Raw genomic sequence first — 20,090 nt, 5'->3', positions numbered from 1 at the left:
CACAGCAGTTGTTTTTTCATAGTGGGTGCACTGTTTGCCCATCAGTTAGTTAACCCAGTCTCCATTTACATTAAGGACACATTATAGAGGGGTCATAAAGGATCAAGAGATGTTATTAAGCATGTTGTATGCATAAGAAGTGAGTGAGGGGATGCTACAAGCAGAGAAAATTGTTGTAAATGGTTAAAACAACCTGAAGACACTACCTTAATAGTCTAACCCATTTATTAAAATCATTATTAGTCACCCATTAACCTTTTATAAACTATTCATAAGCATACTCTAACTAATGAACTGTAATCGCTAAGCTTTGGGAATATTCTGGGCTGGGAAGCATTATATGCTCCAAAGGTCTATGTGATAATGCAGGTAAATACAGGAATCACTTTTAAAGGAAGGCTTTGGAAAACAGGGAAGAGGCCTTGGAGCACAAGGCGGGAGAAGCTGAGCTCTGCCTGGCTTCAACGCCCCGGCAGAGCAAAGGCAGTGAATGGCTTGGTGACTTTCCGGCCTGCACCGTGATGCCGCAGGGCTGTTATCCAGCGGCCAGCGATGAACGGTACACCTGCCGAGGGTCACCGGCATCGCTGGGCACGCTGGCATCAGCGCCTGGCCACGCGGGCTACGTGGGGCAAGAGCCGCCCAGCACCGCAGGCAGGCGCTCCAGCTGATACAGCGGGCGTGCGAAAACACGTGCCGAGCCATGCACCAGAGCACGGCCTGCCCAAGGGTGCTCTCATGTATGGGAAACCAGGGGAGAAGTTTCCAGGCTGAAACAAAGGATAAACATCTTAAAGCAGTTCATCAGGCTGTGTGCGTGCCAGAGGATGTGTGCATACGGGCACACGGCGGAGACAAAAAGAAAGGCTGTGTGCATGTACACACACCCCCTCACCTTCGCCTGAGACATCCCCCCTTATTTTTTTCTCTAGACAAGTATTCCATGAATTGCAATAAACACCCTAAAAATTCTAAGCAGCTCATTATACACCACTGTCTCCTTTTATGGCTCCAAGCCAGAATATAATGATGAGTCTTAACTTGTTAAGGACAACTAATTTTTTGTTCCTGGCTGTCTCAGGGGCTTCTCTCTTACTCACTCTCACTTTACTTCACTGTTGACATGTTTCTGTTAACTGGATGTCATCTGCCTGCCTTGATTTTATGCACAAGCAGTGGGATGCATTTTTCTGTGCAACAATTCTGCTTTGAGTTGCATTAGATTTGTCATTATTCTCTCATTTTCCCCTTGCACTTGTAACATTTCATCTATTCCTGCCTTATTTTTTGAGCCACGGTGCACCCACATTATGGTTTATACATGATCTTGCTCCCTTTGAAGCCGGCAGATTTCAGAGCCAGCCCTCGTCAGGAGAAGTGCCTGCTACCAATTTAGCAGGCTGAGGGCCCCGAGCTCCAACAACTCAATCTAAAGGGGGTCACAGGGTGGCACAAGCGAGTGTCAGCAAGTGCTGTTTAATTGCCAATCTAGGCTTCTCCATGGTGTTTAAAGTATAATGACCCATCACTTAATTCTGAGAAGTCCTGGCCCTGCTGCTGAATGGAATGAATATCAAAGGATGTGCTAGAACAGGGCAAGGAGCCTACATTTCCTATAACTGCCATAAGTATAATAGACCTCTACTTCTGTCGTCCCATTACCACAATAATGTATTTAATTTGCTGTGTACTCTTTTTAACTAGATACCTTTCATAAAGCCTATCTTGGGAATATAGCCTCCCCCCTCCCACATCTCCCCCCTCCCCCAAACGACTAGCCTCTCTAATAATAATTAAACTAAATCAAGCTCTACTTTGCCTCGCACTATGCCTGCAAATCTTTTGTAGATATTTAAAAACATTAAACAGAGGGAGGGAACCATTGTTTAAATTTGCAGCTCTTTCCCCAACCCAGGATTTTTTTTTCCTCTGTGCTGGGTCGATTCATTTTTTTTTAAGTTGATTTCCAGTTGTCTCTCTTCAGTTGCTGGAGCAACACAGGCAGATTTTAATTTTTACCTTTACGTCTGTTGATCTAAAGCACATAACAGAGTGTTTCCCTACTCATTCACTCATGAGCTCTGGCTATTTGTTTTCATTGCTCAAGGTGGTGTGTGCCTTTTTTTTTTTTAATTTAAATCTTTGCCTCCTTAAATCCTCTATACACCAACCTCCACACATTAAACTGCAGAGATGGAGAGGAAGGGACAGAGCAGGGAAGAGACGTGGAACCTTGCTATGTAATGCATGCTAATTTAATTATGTGCCATCATCAAAATGGATTAGCTGTTTCAGCCCATCAGGAAAGTCTAAACCTCCACCGATTTAATTAACCAGCCTGAAAATCAGATGAACACAAAATAAAACTATCATTAGGAGCAATTAGTGATTACTTAAACATAGTGCTGCCAACCAGTTTGTAAATAAAACTAGCAGCCCCTGGAAAATTAGATGGAATTAATTGGAGGTAGGGAGGGGGAGAAATATATACTTCTAAAGCTTTAGAGGGTCAGGCAGGTCCTTTTATGTTGACTATCAGTGTTTGGAGCTTTGGTAGGGGAAAATATAGCACAATAACCTTCCTCCCAACTCTGCTCGAGTAACAGCCTCCCCCTCTTTCCTGAGCCTCCCCTTTCTCACACAGAGCACTGCTCTGGGTGACACCACTGGGAAAGCAAAAGGTGTCATGACTTCTCCTCCTTGCTTTTTCGACATCATATTCTCCTGGCTGTTTCACTTAGTTGGCTTTTAGAGACGACTTCCCTCCCCCTCCACCTCTCCCTCGAAAACAAATTCAAAAAGGCCCACGACAGCACTAAGGCACCCTCTCCCCATCAGCAGGTACTGCTTGTCCTCTCCTCCTCCACCCTACCAAAAACTGACAACAACTGTTTCACTACAGTGCTTCCAGAAATACATTTCCTGGAAGAAATTCCCTCCTCTAGGGGGGATGCCAGGAGGAGTTACACTTGCTCGTGACTCAGGACCGCGGTCCTTTGGACTCACCTTGACATGGAAGCATTGACAGTCAGGGCTGTCGGGTAAGGGTGGCGGAAACCCCCTGTCGTGATTGGGTACACTGGCTGACCTTGCCTGGCAAAAAGAAGGGAAGGAGAGAATGAGAGAAAGAAAAAAGGGTTGGAAAAAACAACAAAAAACTTCTCTCTGCACAGTAAGCTTTATTCTCATTTGATCAGAACAAAAATCTTGGGGATTGTACAGCAAGGATCAAAGGAAAGAAACACAGAACAATTTGAATGCCACAAATCTGATAGGAATGGCTAATTAAATTTTATAACCTCTGCTTATGTCAATAGAGACCCTCTCCCCAAGCTGAAACTAGGTGTTTTGTTGTAATAATTAAAGGCGAAGTCTCGCTTGCTTTAATGGAGCCATCACACTAATTGAGGGCTACACATCCAAAGGAAAACAATAATGAATGTAAATTTATACCAAAATAAAGTACAGTGAATCAAAGGACTTCAGTTGCGCTTTGGGCCTCTTTCGGTATTTAGATCTCGGTGAGAAAACATTAAATTAACAGAGCTTAATTTGTAGCCTTTTGTCAGATTAACAAGTGTTGACAAGAGTTACCGGGGGAGAGTCCCCAAGAAGTATTGTGGGTAACCAATAGACAATCACACCTCATTACAATAATTAAAAAATACAGCAACATGCAAAACAGCATCCTCATGAAAGACACACAACTTTTTCTGATTGAGGTTTGTCTGTGCTGGCTAGTTCTTTTTATCTGTCCTTCAAATATATCATTTGAATGGGTAGGATCCTTTCTTTGGAGGGGTACCATGTGAGAGACATCCAGGCCAACTGAGGATAGATGGGCTGAGAAGTTGATTGTGAAACATGAGTGGCAATGAGAGGAGAAATAAAAACCTTTGGTTACTTCTGCAAGGTTGGCCATGCTACTCTTTTAGAGCAAAAGCAAATATGAAAGTTTCATCCCACAACAAAAAACACAGGGAAAAGCTGTAAGAGTTGTGGGTAAGTAAATAAGCCACTGGTGTTGGCTTACGATAACTCATGGTGACGACAGACTCTTCCTGCGACGAAGGTGGCCGTTGTTGCTTCGGAGCTGAAACTGGCCACATGCGGCAACGTTGGCTTGGGTTTGGCAGACATGAAACAAGGCTCAAGGAGGACAAACTCGTGTCATTTTAAGGCACATAAGGCACAAATATACAATGAGAAGCCCATCAGCAAGAACAAGGAATTTCTTCCCTACATCCTCACTTGATTAATGCTACTGACTTCTGGCATTCCCCCAGTGTATTTGTTTTAAATACCGAGGCATTTACTACGCAAAATTGAGCTAAGCAGTTACAACAGAAGAACGTAAGTTGGCTGTACTGTAGCTAGGCCCTGCAAGCAAAAAAGAAGGAAAAAAAGAAGCTGACACGCATCCTACCACTGTTCAGGGTTTCCTACATGGAAAGTAAATCAGCACAAATGAGGAGGAATTTGTGATTTCAGAGAACAACGCTCTGGGTTTTCGTCCTACTCGTGCCGTGCTCTTCTGGGGAAATTCAGCGGCGTGCAGAAAGCCAGCTGACGAATGCCCAGCCGCCCACGTGAGAAAGCCCCTAGCTCTGAGCAAGGCGTGCGATCACCCTGTGACGAAGGGCAAGCGTGCAAGGTGACCAAGGCGGGCTGCTGAGGAAGCAGTCCAAGGTGCTGGTCTCCTGCACCCGCACAGATACCCCTTGCTAGGAGACAGCCCCACTGTGCCTGAGAGAGGTCCCAAAAGCCTCTTAGGCCAACCTGCCTGCCTGCCTGCCTCAGGTCTGCGTGAGTATGTGCACCCCTGGCTCCTACCCCCTCTCTTTTGTGGTGTAAATCCCATTTCTTTAAGGAGGGCAAATCAGCAGAGAGGTATTTTAGCACAGCTGGCCAAAAAACCTCAAGCAGGAACAAAATCCTTCTAGCTCAGGGCAATTCATTCCTAAAGAAATACAATCTCCCCAGTACTGATGAGGCCTAAATGCCTGTTATGTGAGAAAAATATGATAATAATGTTGATTTATAATGCAGAGAACCCTTGTATTCAGCAAAACAAATGCATTTTATAAAGTATTTCAATAAAAGATGCTGCACAAAAGGCCTACGCAGCATGGAAATTCATTATTAACCCATTGGAGAGATGGCATCATGGAGAAAAAAAGAAAATAGGGACTCAGTTACTGGAGAGAACCTGATTCCCAAGAAGGCTTTGCAAGTGAAACAAACAAACAAACAAAACCCTGTTACTTTCCCTGGCTTTTTTCTTAGCTGATTTGGAAGTAAACTCATTCCTCTTTCTTGTCTGCAAGAAAACTCCATTCCTCAGATAGCAACTGTCCAATGTCACTTTGACCAAGAATGCTTTTTGCTAGTCAACATAAAGCTCTGTTGCTTCTCAAGAAAAACGAAAAGGGCTTTGACAGGGAAAGCCAATGAAATTTAAAGCTGCACATTTATAGTGAGGATAGTCTTGTTAAAAAAGCATTAAAAAGGACGTCCGTTAAAACCACCATGAGCACCCAGAAAACCAAATTCCAGGGGATATTAAAAAAAAAAAAAAAAACACATGGCTCAGCATATGGGCATTCATAAGAAAAGGACATTTCTGCAGAAGGGTTTAAAAATTCATGCTTTACAAGCCATCAGCTAGTTAAGACAACATGCAAAGCTGTGCCCAACTGCCCATGTTTGTTTAAGACCACATGACCTGGTATAAGTTTTAATTAATCTTTATGAGGTGGGTAAATTGATAACCACTCAATAAAGTGGCAGATGGCAAACAGACTTATCTCAATAGACACACACGCATGCGCACGCATACACACAAGCTTTTAACATAAATTTTACACATCAAAAACAAAATGGAAATTAAAAAAATGGAACTCCTTACTGTGGTACTAACCATCCTAGCGGATGGGGGATTTGTCCTACAGTGCCCGGTGATAACGGATAATAAGGAGATATATCTGGAGGATGTGGAGGCCTTGGAATTCCTAAGGAAGAGGAAAATAAAGAGGTTTTAGTATTGAGTCATGGAAATACAGAAATAAGTAAAAATCATATATGTTTCTATATTGCTAACTATTCTTTTTTATCACAATGTTCATGACTTCGCTTTGAGTTTCCAAAGGATGTTTTTCAGTCTTAAGTCTATAAAGGGAGCCTATTGGTATCTTGTTAAATGAGACTGAATGAGAACAGTCGATGTGATTCTCTCCTCGGTCATCTCTCCAACCAGAAATAATTATTTTATTATTTAGCTCTCAGCTACAGGTTGGATGTGACACTGTGCCAGGTGCTTAATCCCTAAATTTTAATTAGTCCCTAAATTTTAATTAAATCTTAAAATGCTCAACAGAAAGATGGCCTCTGTACTGAGTGCATGCTTATTTTGTTCTCAAAGCCACCAAAGAACACGGGCTCTAACTATACTTTGACTGTGTGCTCAATAGCATGGCATTATTCCAAAGGAAACTCCAAAATGAGCTACCCAGTCATTATAATTGCAAATGATTTCCACTTTTGAGGCGCATGAAAAATATTATTTGGTTTCATATCCGTAACCCTTCTTGAAACCAAGGAGCAGAGGGGAGAGAGTCCTGGAAATGGTGGGTGAAACAGGGGGGTTGCGTCTGAGGGTGTGGCGGGGGAGGAGAGCGAGCCCATCTGCCTTTGCTGAAATGGTGTAGCTCCTATTCAGAGAGCACAATTCAACTCCAGGTATCAGGCCCAAATCTTACATTCCTTACCTTTAGAGCAAGTAGGAATTACTCAGTTGAGTAAAGGTTACAGGACTGGGTCTTTCAAGTAACAAGCCAGAGCACAATAACATAATAGAAGCAAAATTAAAACAGAGAGCATTAAAAGGAAGGGGCACTGTATTCATGGCTAAAATCTATTTTTTTTTAAGTCACTCAGGAAGCTTTTAATCTCTAAATTAAATCTCCTTGTGTGACATTTTCATGCAGACATTGCTTTTTCTCCATTACAAAAACCAAACAGATTAACTGGGCTTTAACCATACAGTGAGCTATTTGCACACTTGAAAGAATGTTCACAGAAGAAAAGTAAACAGTCTACAGACGTTAATCATATGTTTTACGATAACCATTTAAAAGCTATTCCCTGTACTACCATTATTTAAATGAGGGGCTGACTACGCCATTCACTTGCAATACCCAGGGATGGCTAGATGGATTCCTTTTAAGCCATGTGAAGTTAGCATTAAGTACAATTAAAAGGGGCCCCAACTGAAGCGTATGGAGTGAAAAACAGCTAATGTACTGCCTCATTCAAGGGCTGGAGCTTAGATAAATTATCTGCATACGTTAGGGACAACACAGAGCTATTCTTTCCACAAACTCTTGACATGAATTCAGTTTCAGATGTACTTTCTAATTAACTAGCTGGGATTTGGATTAACAAAAACAAAACACTGTCACTAAGAACTCAATGCAGCCTGAAGAAGGAAGATTGACACAGTTTGACTTCTCTGGGCCCTCAGGTTAAACAGGGACTCTTAAAAAGTTAGAATAACATGTAAATTCTATTCTGTAACACCAGTAAATCTAGTCAGGATTTTATACATTGCTCTATATTCAAGAAGACTGCCCTTCAGGCTGAACGGAGAGTTGGGTAGACTTACACTGGGGAAAAGAGTTGCAAGTATATAGCTGGAGTTAAGCAGTTAGGGTAGATGAAAATTCAACATTATAGGAGAAAAATGGCTGAACTCCTGACACAGAAACAATGGGATTTGGGGAATTAAAAGAGCTTCATTTTGAAACCAGTCATGACCCACCACCTTTAAAATTCCAGCTGCAATTTTTTAAGCGCAGATCACAGAACGTACATGTTTAACTCTCTGGGTCGTGCATGCAAACCAAGTAGTTAATAGATCCAACTACTAGACAGAGTATCATGCTTGCAAAGAAGCATACCTGCAAACGACCCCATGCATGCAATTCTGGTGTCACTACATAGAAGCTTTATGAAAATTCACCCAGCAGGTTTCCTTCTGAAGCCTAATTGGCCTAAAGAGAAACTATTTTGTCGAGATTCTTGCATGTGCTTTCCATTTTACATGCCCCCTTTGGTGCTCTGGCATGGGAAATCCTTCCCCAGCACACCTCTTCCCCGTCATATGCAAAATGGAAAGATCCACCCACCCACCCACCCTCAAAACAGAAAACGAGTTCCCACCTACCTGTTTTGGGGTCTACGTCAGCTGGTAAGTGTGGAGGAGGGTTTCCTGGTGTGAAGTGCTCATTGCTGTATGTGATAAGCGGCGTAAGAGGGTGTACATGGTGTGGGTGCTGCACAACTGGCACTTTGTTAGACTGTCAAGAGAGAAAAGGTTGATGGTGTTAGGAGAGCTGCAGACTCCCCCTTGTAGCATGAGGTACAACAAACAGAAAACAGCGTATCCGGATTTCAACATGATCCTCCTACATTTCCCCATCCCTTCTTGGCATTCCCTGCAGTTCCCCCACCACCCCGCTTGAAACCTATTCACACACTTTCCCTGCACACGAGTTTCTTTAATCTTTCTGACCTCTTGTGCTCCTGGATGGAGCAGCAGCAATTTTAAAATTTTCTTTTTATTTTAGAATCTTTTGCTTTGCCCCTAAGATGTGGGCAAGTGCCTTCGTGAGAGGCTGACAGAGCCCCCCATTTAATCAGCAAGAGACCCAAGTGCTCACTGACCTGTAGGTCTTTTCCTTTCCCCTTCCCGTCCCCACTTTCAATTCTGCATTTTACTGCTCATTGCGAATACTCCAGATAAAAAGCCTTTGTAGTGCTAAAGTATTCCCTTCATCAGCAAGCATTAAGCTGACAAGCGATCACCTGCATATTTTATATATATATATTTTAGGAGAGCTGATTAATTATCAATTCATCAGAGAGCACTAATAAATGGAAACTGGATACTGGTGAATTAGGCTACTAAAATATTCAGCTGTAAAAATAATGTCAAAAACACACATAAAGCCATTGAAATTAAAACTCTTGTGGGGAGAATAATCACGCAGATATCATGAGATTTTACTTGTCACATTCCTAGCTCTGGGGGAAAAAAAATCTTTTTCTTAACAACAATACAAAAAGAACGAACGAACGAATGAATGAATGAAAGGGAAAGGCAGGCTGAACTGTAACTTACCCTTACAAGATCACAAAGAAAAAATTAAGCTGAAACAAGCGAACTGCTGGACCATTTACTGCGAGTAATCCAATTGCAAAAAACCCTATTCCCCATAGAGGATTTTCACTAAAATCCTACAACAGGGACATTTAACCAGATTAGGTACCAGCAAAGATAAAGAGGCTGGTATTAGATGATGAATGGATTAGAGTCAGGTTTCATTTTAGAATGTGTCTTCATTTCCTTTTATTACTTTAAGTAAGGAACAACTTGCATTAACATCAAGTAAAAGGACTCACATTAAAATAAAGTAGTGATACCACGGCGGCGCCCGATAGCGCCACTGCAGTCCAGGGGCCGTCAGCGCCCCCCGCCAGCCCTCCTTCCTGCAGACGGCTACGACTGCAAGCCGTCAGGTCAGGCCGCAGCGCGTTCCCACCCTCACCCCAAACGCACACACCCTCACGGTGCAGATTTAAACACGCTGTTATCTGATCGTGGGTTGAGCACTCTGACCTTCTCTTAAAAGCATTTTGAAAATACTCCAGTTATTCTTCAAGAATGAGTTTCTATATTGGGAGGAGGAAGAGGGAGAAGGGACTAAGAGAAAGAAAAGAAACGTCAGCCTTCCCTCAAACAAACAAAAAACTGTCCCTTCGCCATTCTCTGGTGGAGACGTAACATAGCTTCGGTTCCTGTGGTTTTCTCCCCATGAGGGGAGATTCCCTAAGGCCAGCCCCTGCCACTCATCACTCCTCTATCTCCGGTAGGATCCATTTGCTGGCATGCAAATGTCTGTTTGCCTCACCCATTTGACAATTTGCAAAAAAAAGTACGCATCCAAGAAGAAAAAGAAATGGCAGTGCTTATGCTTCCCACAACTTTTAGCTTGTTTCTGTATTCCTTTTTTTTTTTAACCCTGATACAGAAGGCCAATCCCTAGTAACAAGCACGGGGCACAGGAGAGTCCCACGTCAAACGGCCACCAACAGAGCATGGCTGAGACAGCCAAGGCAATGAATTACAGCAGCACGTTGTGCTGGCCGGGGCAGAGGTCATATCTGCTGTCAGGTATACAGCCAAGGACAAGCCTTGGCCACAAAGAACCATCATGGTTTTACATCAGAGAAGCTATGAGGACTTAGCCCCTTAGTCCAAAAGGCCAACAGAAATGGTCAGACCAAAGATCTATTTTCTTCCAAGTCAACCACCTGAGCAGTCTGTAAGTACCAAAAGGTTTGGCAAGGGTATCATATAACCATCCAAACTTCTAGGCTGCTATTCGGCACCGCACAACATTATATGCCAAATGACTGGTTGAAACTCTGGTTCCTCCAAAAAATAGTTCCCAGTAAGTGGGATTTTTGCTGGCTAAGAACTCTGTGCACTCCTGCTACTGAGCAACACAGAACACGGCCGGTAGCTGCTAGAGCTCTCTGCTCTCCCAATTATTTTCACGTTATTGCCAAAATCTCTCATCCAGATCCTGACGGGCTAACAGCATTAACGTCTGTCTTCCATGGAGAGCTTATTTTCATAGAAATCAGAACTGGTTAGTTAAAAAAAAAAAAAAGTGACAGAATAATATTAGAGGGTTAGACTTAAGCCAACAAACAAGAAACAACACTTGAGAGGAAAGCTGGACTTAGGTGTCTGTATCGGCAAAGACAGATATACCATAGGGAGTCACATGTAAGCTGTGGGAAACCACCTCCCACTGCTTTGATATACCAAGACCCCCTGCAAAACCTTGGCAAAACGGCATGAGCGCTAGATGATTATATATTTTACTTAACACCTTTCAGGGAAAAGAAAAAAGACAAACAGAAATCAACAACTAAGAGTCTGAAGCTTAGTCTGCAAACTTTTCCCCAGGTATCTGATTTTTATTTGAGTCACCACCCTTAAATCAAATAGGCGATTCATATATAGGTATGTTTTTTTCTCCCCACTCTGATCATACTGGGGCAGGGTTGGGGGAGGAGGGAAATGTATTGGGGGAAAAGGGGAAACCACCATTTACACACTTAAGAATACTCTCTCCAAATCAGAGGAGTCCAAACCAGTGCCTCTGCAAATCTGTCTGCAGCTGTATGACTGTCCTCTGGCTAGGTTTCTATTCTACTTTGTCCTCTTTATTGCACACTGAGAAAAGGGGACCTAGTTCAGAATAGTGCATGCAATTTGAAAGTTGAGCTAATTACACATAATATGCTAAATAAGCTGGTCTTTAAAAGCAGCATTCCTGAAGTTAACTAAGCCTCCTTGGAAAAGAGAACAGAAAGGGATAGCTGGAAAAGAGCAGGATTAATCCTGCATATGCATCTACCTTTGAAGTCAATGGGAGTTCTGCCTGAGTAACGAGTGTGGTCCTAACCCCATCCACTGGCAGCGAAAGGTAAACTGCAGAAGCTATCAATAGGAGGAGACACCTATTAGATGACCTTAGCCTTCCCCCTGCAAAAGGCCCTTTTCCAACACACACTTGCTAGTACTTTATTGAGGGCAGTTTTAAGCTAGAAGCCATTCTGCGATGCAGGAATTTCTCTGGCAACTTCTAAGAATTCCATTTATGGCTCTGTCACACACGGAAAGCGGAGCTGTGCTGGTATACACAGATTAGCATCAGTGCATGTGATAGTAGGAAGAGAACAAGCAGAGATTTCTGTAGAGAATCACAGTGTCTACAAAGTACCAAGTCATCTGCCGATAAATCAGCCCTCTCCACTGAAAACTAGGGTCTCACACGCTAGGTTAGAGGGCACCGTAAAGAATTGCAGAAAAAACAACAGAAGTTTGCTTTTCTTGATAACCCCTGCCTGAAGCAAACCAGAGGAAATTGTCCCCATAGGGACTCAACTACTAAATCTCTATATATGAATTTGAAATGGTTCTGGGAGTGCTTTAAACACAGATATTTTAAATAATGGAACTTTGGAATGAACCTTCCCCCCAAATTTTGGGCTGATGAGACATTTGAGAGGGATACTGAGATGCATACAGCTTATGTTCTGGTAGGTGCCTTTAGGAAAAATCAAAAACAACAAAAAACCCTGAACTTTCAATTAAAACTGCAGGGGACTGTGTGTATAAATCACTGTGTATTAGTCTTTGTTGCATGGTAAGGACATTTCATTAACAGGATGAAAGATGCTTCTATGCATTTACAGCCCAATTTAATACACCCCACTGATGAATACTCCCCATTTATTGAAGAAGTTAATACACGCTGCATAAATCAATCATTCCTAAGTTTCTGAAAGCAACCTAAGACTTGCATAAAATGAAATGGCATATTGTAGAATACACAAAGAGAAACCAGCCTTTACACAGGAAGAGTTTGTTACTGCCATTTCTGTTTGCAAATTCATAGTTTGGGCTTTGGTAATGCAAACATGATATCAACTCAGAGAAAAATATAGAAACCAGTGAATCTGTCCTTGCCGGTTAACGTAGCATTAGTAAAAGCAGGTATGCAAAAAACACCGAAGCTAAGAACGAGACAAAACCATCCTGCCCTTGCAGCTCCTAAGCGGCCAAATACGGCGCCCCGCAGGCCCAGCCGCCCGGTCGGCAGCGAGGCCTCGCGCCCGGCCTGCCTCCGCGCTCGCGGCGCAGCAGCCAGCGACGGGCCAGGGACAGGGGAGGCCTCTCCCGGAGCAAACCTACATTTGTCTCGTCCGTAAGCAGAGCTCCTGCCGCTGCAGCCCAGGCAGAGAGAGACCCCCTGCGCTGACCCGGGCGACCCCTCGAGCGCGCCCCAAGCCGCGAGGTCTGCTCGCCCGCCGGGGACGGCCGGTGGCCGCCGCGGGCCCCTGGCCCCGAGCCGCGCGCAGTGCTCAGCCTGGCGAGCGGAAGATTGATTAGGCACTTGTGTCCCAGAGCCCGGAGCCCGGAGCCTCCCGCCCGCCCTGCGCTACGGGCACCCTAGGAGGGATGAAAGCTTGCCATTCACCTTAAAGCCTATTAATCAACGCACAGTGAAAACAAATGGAGCTAGAGCTCCGCCTGTCTTTTTTGCCATGTCCTCCTCTTCCCTATTCCCCTATTGCTTTCCCTTTCTGCAGAAGAAAGATGGGGCCTGAAAGTGCCTTTATGAGCCTAATACAATAAAACAAAAGCGGCACAGAGGAGGGTTTGTCAGCCTTCTCCCCTCCTCCAGGGTGGGTGCAGAAGGTCTACACTGGTCTTGAATTAGTAGGCCCTCCTGGAGCTGCTCCCTGGGCTCAGCAAAGGGTACCATTCAGTACCAGTTTACATTAAAAATAGGTGTATAACTTGTCTCCATGCATTTTCCAGATGGTGCTATTACAGTTATGCTGACTGTGGCCAGCGAAATGTTAACAGATGTTCCCGAGCTGCTCTGCAGCGCCAAAGATGCTAGGAAGAGGGGATTTTTTTTTCCCCATGAAGGTTGATCTCTTCTTGGTGCTACCTAGCAATGCACTCTCCCCCTTCTCCACAAAGATCCAGGAAACTAAGCTGCAAGAACAGGCAAATCCCAAAATACTGCCATCCTTTATCCTCCCGGGCCAGGCAGGGTCACCACCACCGCAAAGCAGAGCACCTGTCACGAAGCGCCGCTGCGGGGTCGCACGCATCAGCGACACCTCCGGCTTTACCACCAAACTTGAACAAGAACATAGCAAACCAGCACGCTTAACTTCAAACACTCAGATTAACTGGAAAGCTAAAAACCACCAAACCCACCAGCTGCCTGTAACTCGGTCCTCATCCCCTTCCCCAGCATAAGAATTCAATGCCAGTGATGTAGCATTTCCTGAAAGAATAAAGATTTAATTTCACCCTGCTCCATTTAGCTAGTAGACTTGCAGTTTATTTTTCTAAAGGATGTTTTCACACCTGACTAAGCATCACCCCCCTCCCCAAATCTACTTCCCCTTGCTCCATTATAGCTGATACAGTGGCCTGAGCCCTTTCACAGTTTAATGTAGCTGATTTCTGCCGAAGGTCCTGCCCTAAGCTAACTGCCTATTGTACCAGGAGACAAGGCCTCCATTGATAATCAGAGCTCTCCCTGCTAAAAAAGGCTCATTTTCTTCTTTCACACAAATGATGACAGGAGCACTGACAACCATGTGCTGGGACAATACCCCCCCTCGCCGGAGCCTGACAAAAAAGCCAACCCCCCACAGCCCTTCCCCTGAAAAATAAAATAAAATAAAATAAAATAAAAGCAGCACTTCTGCCTACTCCTAACTGCTTCGCCCCACTCCCGCTCCTTCAGCGGCCACTGCCCAGGCACCGGGAGCCGGTCCTGCAGACAAGAGCCTACCTGCTCCAGCAACCAGCGCCCGCTTTTCAAACCCAGCTCTACAAGCAATCGCCCAGACGAACACCAAAACCAGCCTCCTGGCTTGCAGCGCCCAGCAATTCATTTAAGAAAACAATCGTTTTGTTTTTAACTATTATTTTTAAGTGTCCTCTGAATATCGCAGCCTTATGGCACCGTGTCTGACTTTTTCTGCATCCTTCATGCAAGAGTCTGCACTGGGGGAAAGGGGTGGGGGAGAGAGTGTTTAAGATGTTCAGGAAATTTCCACTTAATTTTGCCAAAAGGCAATTACGTGAAATGATCTGGTGACAATTAGCATATGCCAAATCCTCCAGCGTAAAAGGAAGGGAACTGGGGTTTAGCTATCTAATTACTGCCTGTTAGTTCTTATGCAGGAGAACTAAAAATGTTAGTAGTGGGACATTATTATTAAGTGCGCTCACACTTCACTTTCAAAGCTGTTGTGGACGGTAATCTTACTATCACAGTATTTTGATTTTTTGTTTGCTTTTAAGAGAAGTGAAAAAATGAAACTCTGCTTTTTAAATACATGTCAATGCTACATTCTTGCACTGTGTGGTGTTACTATAATATCAGGTCCCACCCCAACAAGCACCTGTTTGGGCACAGCTGTATGTTTTGAGATCCTCCAAAACTGCTTTTAATTATGTTCATGCCAGTTAGGTATTGCCTCACTGATTTTCTTAATGCTTTATTGATTAAGAGAGAGCACTCTGCTGCATTTGCTCTGGCTGATCTTTGCAACATTTGGACACAGGAGTTACCCAGCCCGTAAGCTGTGGCCTGCGCGTATCCAGCTATGTCTTAGGCTGTATCTCGGGATTATAATTCATTTGATCAACAGGTGAATTTCCCCACAAGAGGAGGAAAGGCGAGGTGCTCACACTCTGCCTTTCAGGCACTGAGGTGTACAGAGCTATTTATTCTATTATAAAAAGGAGAGGTAGTGCTTCTTTCCCAACCTGACAAGTATTTTGTGTTTTCTTCACATACTTAAGGTAATTACTACATAGATACTATCTCCTTTGTAGCAGGCAGGCCTTCATTTGTGTAAAACAAGAGCAGAAAGAGAGCATACACTGGACTGTAACAAAAAAATACTACTCTCCAAAGCAGTAGCCATAAAATATATCCTGCATATAAAAATACCAAGTAGGGAGACTGGTGAAACCAAAACAGGTCTTCAGGAAACGATCCTTATCACAAAGCAGGTGGAGAGGGAAGAGATACAGAAAAATAGTGCACATACTAAAATTCAGGAAAGATGGGAAGAAGGAAGAAGTGAATATAAGCAAAAAGCGATTGTATAATTGCCCTGATCGACCTTATTTTAATGTGCTTTGTAGGAATACCTACTACCTCAATTTTACATACTGTCTAGCATTCTGTAAAATGTCACATTATAAAGAGCTTTATTTCTCGCATATGAATCATGTATTGCAGCACTAGACAGGCAGACACTGTAGAAGAAATAGTTGCACTGATTTTGTTAGGCTATCTGTTGAGTTTTGTTTACAATAAGAACTTGAATGTAAGGTTGCTAAAAACATAGAAAATGAACAAAAAATAGCACGTATGACTATATCCACTTGTATTTGGCTATTTCAGTAATATCAGCACTATTAAAAAATGAATATGCATCATACTTTAAAATAGGATGCCAAATTTTTAGTACAGCTTTTAAAAACGCAGTATTCATGCATTACAGCAGCTTATGCTCAATACCGATATACAATACACGTATCAAATGTATATTAAATAGCTCAGCAAATAACAAGGCTTTTTAAAAATGTTTGCATTTTCAGTCATTATTTGCATGCTCAAATGTTATGCATCACCACAAAACAATTGAGTGATAGAATTAAGTAAGTTCAAATCAATCATTTCTTAAAATAATTCAATATGAAGTTTCCCCCAAAATGTGACATTGAATGCACATCAAAATTTAAATGCCCTGCAAATATTTTAGAAGAAAAAAAACAAACACAAATTTATGCAGAGCTATCAGGTCTTTCGTCCTAAACCTCCATAAAAAGAACTCCTCTAAAGGTAAAACGCTTAAAAGATTTCAATCACTAATGATTTCAAATTTTCATCATTACATGACATTTCAGTCATGTAAAACCTGCGTATGCAACAACAAGCAGTGAAAGAAGAAAGCGCTAAATAACTGTCATTTTAGATATTGACTAATACTATCATAAATCTCTACAGAATTTTATCACCTACATGTTTTATGCAAGAAAAGGCATATAAATCAACTAAGACAGGCAAAGGTATCACAGATACTGAAGTCATACAATTCCTCCTTCTCAGTCTAGTGACTACATAAGCAAGCTTGGCAGAGGGTTAAAAAAAAGGAAAGCAAAAAAGGACCTCCCCCCCCAAACCTCCTGTTAAAATGAGATACTGTCTATAATTCTCAAATGCATTTCCATTTCGTGTACAATTACAGGGAATGTATAGAATTGGTTGACTGGTCAGTTTACTTTCTGCACCATGTACATTCCTCTCGTATGTATAAGAGAGAAAAAGTCTCCTGGACTTCTGCTTACACTGTATCAAGACACACACTACCTCATATTTATCATAATTCAGTACTATTTTTCATACTCCTTTATCACTGGATGAAAGCATTTTTATGTGGTGTTCCTAAAATTCTAATCTTTCACATTAGGACTGAGCTTTCTGAAGAATTCAGAAAATCTGACTGCGAATCAACCAAACACAGGACCAAAAGCACCCAATTAAAAATTAGTACCCACTATTTTCACTAATTTCCAAAACAAAGTAAAAAATCTCATTTTTTATGACAAGAATTGAACCACACCGTTTCCAAAAAACCCTTAATTGCAACCTATTGTGCCCTGCTACAAACCAACTTTTTCTCCTAAAAAAACATGTTCACCTTCATGGCTTCAGAGTTAAGGAAATAACGCACTGAAGTGAAGAAGGCTTTGAAGTGGCCCCCTCCGCCCCCAAAGGAGAAAAAGAAAAGAAAGACGGAGTGATGTCACATTCGCGGGTGAGTGTATTACTGCGTATATAATATACCGATAATGCACGCGCACACGCTTCTCCCTTGCTGTTAACCATTGTGCAGCATCTGTAAACCAGACCCTGAAACCTGCTGCAGGAGGCTGTGAATCCTCCCCCCCACGAGCACTGCCCCATCCCACTCTGGAAGCAGGGGAGAATTTCTTCGCCCCTTTCCAAAAGCCAAAACCAGAGACCGGGCAGAGGAAGGAAAAAGAGGAGGAGTGCGACAACTGCTGCATTGCACCGTTGTGTGTAGGCAAAACCTGGCTTCCCAGCTTTTTGCAACTATTATAAAATTAAAGCGTCATCGAAAAGTCACACTTTACCCTAATAAAAAAGATGATTACTATAAAATAAATAAATAAAAGTGATGTCGCTAACAAAGGTCACAGCTAGAGATGAGAGATGCCTGCTCGATTTTTTTTTTTTTGATTCCACACACTAGGAAAGAAAGACAGCGAGGAGAGAGAGGGGGAGAGAAGGAGCGAGAGAAGTCACAGGAGAAGTTCAATGGTCAAGACGAAAGCGCGCACGCAGAAAGTGCTACTCACCCAGCAATTCAAATTGAGATGCCAGCAGCCGAACTGCTGCAAGAGCGAGAACCCAGAGGCAAGCGCTCCTCCTTTACCACTCAAATCTTCCATTCCCACTAAAATTGCATCCCTCGGGTACATAACAGCTTTGTCTTCCCTTCTCTTAACCTCAAAAACTTTTTTCTTTACTGTCTAGATGCCAATTGTGCTGGCTTTGTATTATTTTCCTTGCAGCTTTTCTCTCTCTCTTTTTCTTTCCCCACTCCCCCCCCTTCACTTAAAGTACTGGAAAAGCTGTCTTAAAAGATCAAGATGTCTCCAGTTTTTTGGCCTGGTGTTTTCTGAATGCTCAAAATCCACTGTCATGTTGCCTGTGAGAAGTGTCTTATTTCTAAATTGTCTGCTGCAGTTATCGAAATTTGGAGGCGCCCGCTCGCTTTTCCAGTGTATCACTTTACCCTGCTGGCGGGGAGCGGGGCGCAGCCGTTCCCCCAGGCAGGGATGCCTGCTCGGAGGGCGAGGAAGCAGTTACCTTGGAAAGCAGTGACAAGGTACTACAGGGCAGGCTGCCCAGGTGCCACCGAGCGCGGCGAGGAAACGCGGCCGGCCGTGAGGGAGCAGGAGCAGCTGAGTGTAGCAAGCAGCCACTTTATCTGCAAGATTGTCAGATCCCTCAAAACAAATTTCTTGGGGGGAGAGCTGCAAGAAAAGTGTATTTTCTTGTCACTGTGACACAGAGGTGACACTCGGCAGACCCTTACCACGAGCCCGAGCCCCCCCGTCCCCCTTTTCCCTCAGCAGCAGTCAGTCTTTGGGCAAAGCGGCCGCGAGAGGCGAGGCGAGGGGCGCGCTGAGGCTCACGCTGCAGCGCCCCGGCTGTTGTGTTTTCGCAAACGCCCCCCGAGCGAGGGGCCGGGGACACCCGGGGGCGCCGGGGAACCGGCCGCGGCGGGGTCGCTCCCCCTGCGCCTGGCCGGGGGCCGCGGAGCTGCGAGGCGCCCCGAGCGGCGGGACCGCGGGCGCAGCGCTCGGCGGCTGTCACTCCCCCGTCTTTTATGCACCCGTGTCCCTAAAGTTGCAAAGCAGCAGCACGGGCAAAAGCACCGCGGCCGGCTCAAGGGGGACGACCGCAAGGTCCCTCCGCCTCCCCCCTAACCGCGTCTGTCACCGCCGACGGCCCCGCGCCCGAAAGCGGCCGCCGGGCGGGCTGGGGGGCCGGCGGGGCCGCTCGCCCCCCCCGCACGCGCCGCGGTGCCCCCCCCGGCCCCCCAGGAACGAGCCAACAGTCCGAAATTAGTACGAGGAAAAACCTAAAAGTCCCTTTCCCGCAGTGAGACTTCGAACAGTTGCGGGCTGGCTTTGCCGAGGCGGGTTTTAAGCGGTAGTTTGCTGTGCAAAGGCTGCGGGCTGAACAAAACCGGGGCAAAACGAACCGCGAGGCTGGCACCCGGGTCTGGGGGGAAACCAGGGAAGAGAAAGCAGGCAGGGGAAACCTCGAAGCGTTTTTCGTCCTCTCCCAGCGCCGTTTCCCCCTCTTTCTGTACTTATCTGGCCTTCGCGTGCAAAGTGTCAGCCAGCAATCTTTAAGGCCCTTAATGCCAAAACAAAACCCTGCGATTTCCCTTTACATGGCAATAACAAAAGCAACGAGACTCCAGTTTGACAAGTAAAAAGCCCCAACAACACGGCAACTAATTGCCTTCCCTCCCTCTATTCACAGCAGCCACCACACTCCAGCGGCCGCCTTTGTCACACGTGCAATTTCCTAAGTAAACTGCGACTTCTTTGGCTGCTGATGGACAGTTCCCAATCATTTAGCAACAATAACTTATAAAGTGCAGTAAATGGGATGGGCAACTTGAAATTAGGAAGCCGTTCGCTGGCGCTCCCGAAAGATCCGGGCGGAGTGGAAACGACCCGACGAGCCGGCGCATCCCGGGACCTCCTATTCCCCCACCCCCGCAGCAGCCGCTGAGCCGCAACTTCCCTCCGGACCTGCGCGACCTGCGAGCGGTCCGGGCTCCCGCGGGGCCGCGCT

General features: G+C 44.5%; 1 protein-coding gene across 23 annotated transcripts in view; it reads right to left on the bottom strand.

Annotated features, from left to right (window-relative positions):
- Positions 1-20,090, bottom strand: part of TCF7L2 (transcription factor 7 like 2) — a 184,154-nt gene that overhangs the window by 20,192 nt on the left and 143,872 nt on the right. For 18 of the 23 annotated variants that reach the window (XM_064514229.1, XM_064514230.1, XM_064514234.1 and 15 more), the window contains exons 5-7: positions 8,225-8,357; positions 5,909-6,011; positions 3,007-3,093 (exon numbers count right to left, since the gene is read on the bottom strand). In XM_064514229.1, the coding sequence (XP_064370299.1) occupies positions 3,007-3,093; positions 5,909-6,011; positions 8,225-8,357 (323 nt within the window). The remainder of the gene's footprint in view (positions 1-3,006; positions 3,094-5,908; positions 6,012-8,224; positions 8,358-20,090) is intronic. The other 5 variants (XM_064514231.1, XM_064514233.1, XM_026117490.2 and 2 more) reach the window with 1 other exon arrangement.

Source organism: Dromaius novaehollandiae, chromosome 6 (genome assembly GCF_036370855.1).
Source record: "Dromaius novaehollandiae isolate bDroNov1 chromosome 6, bDroNov1.hap1, whole genome shotgun sequence".
Lineage (NCBI taxonomy): Eukaryota > Metazoa > Chordata > Aves > Casuariiformes > Dromaiidae > Dromaius > Dromaius novaehollandiae.
Note: the sequence above shows the minus strand (reverse complement) of the source record. Positions and strands in the feature narration are given on the sequence as shown.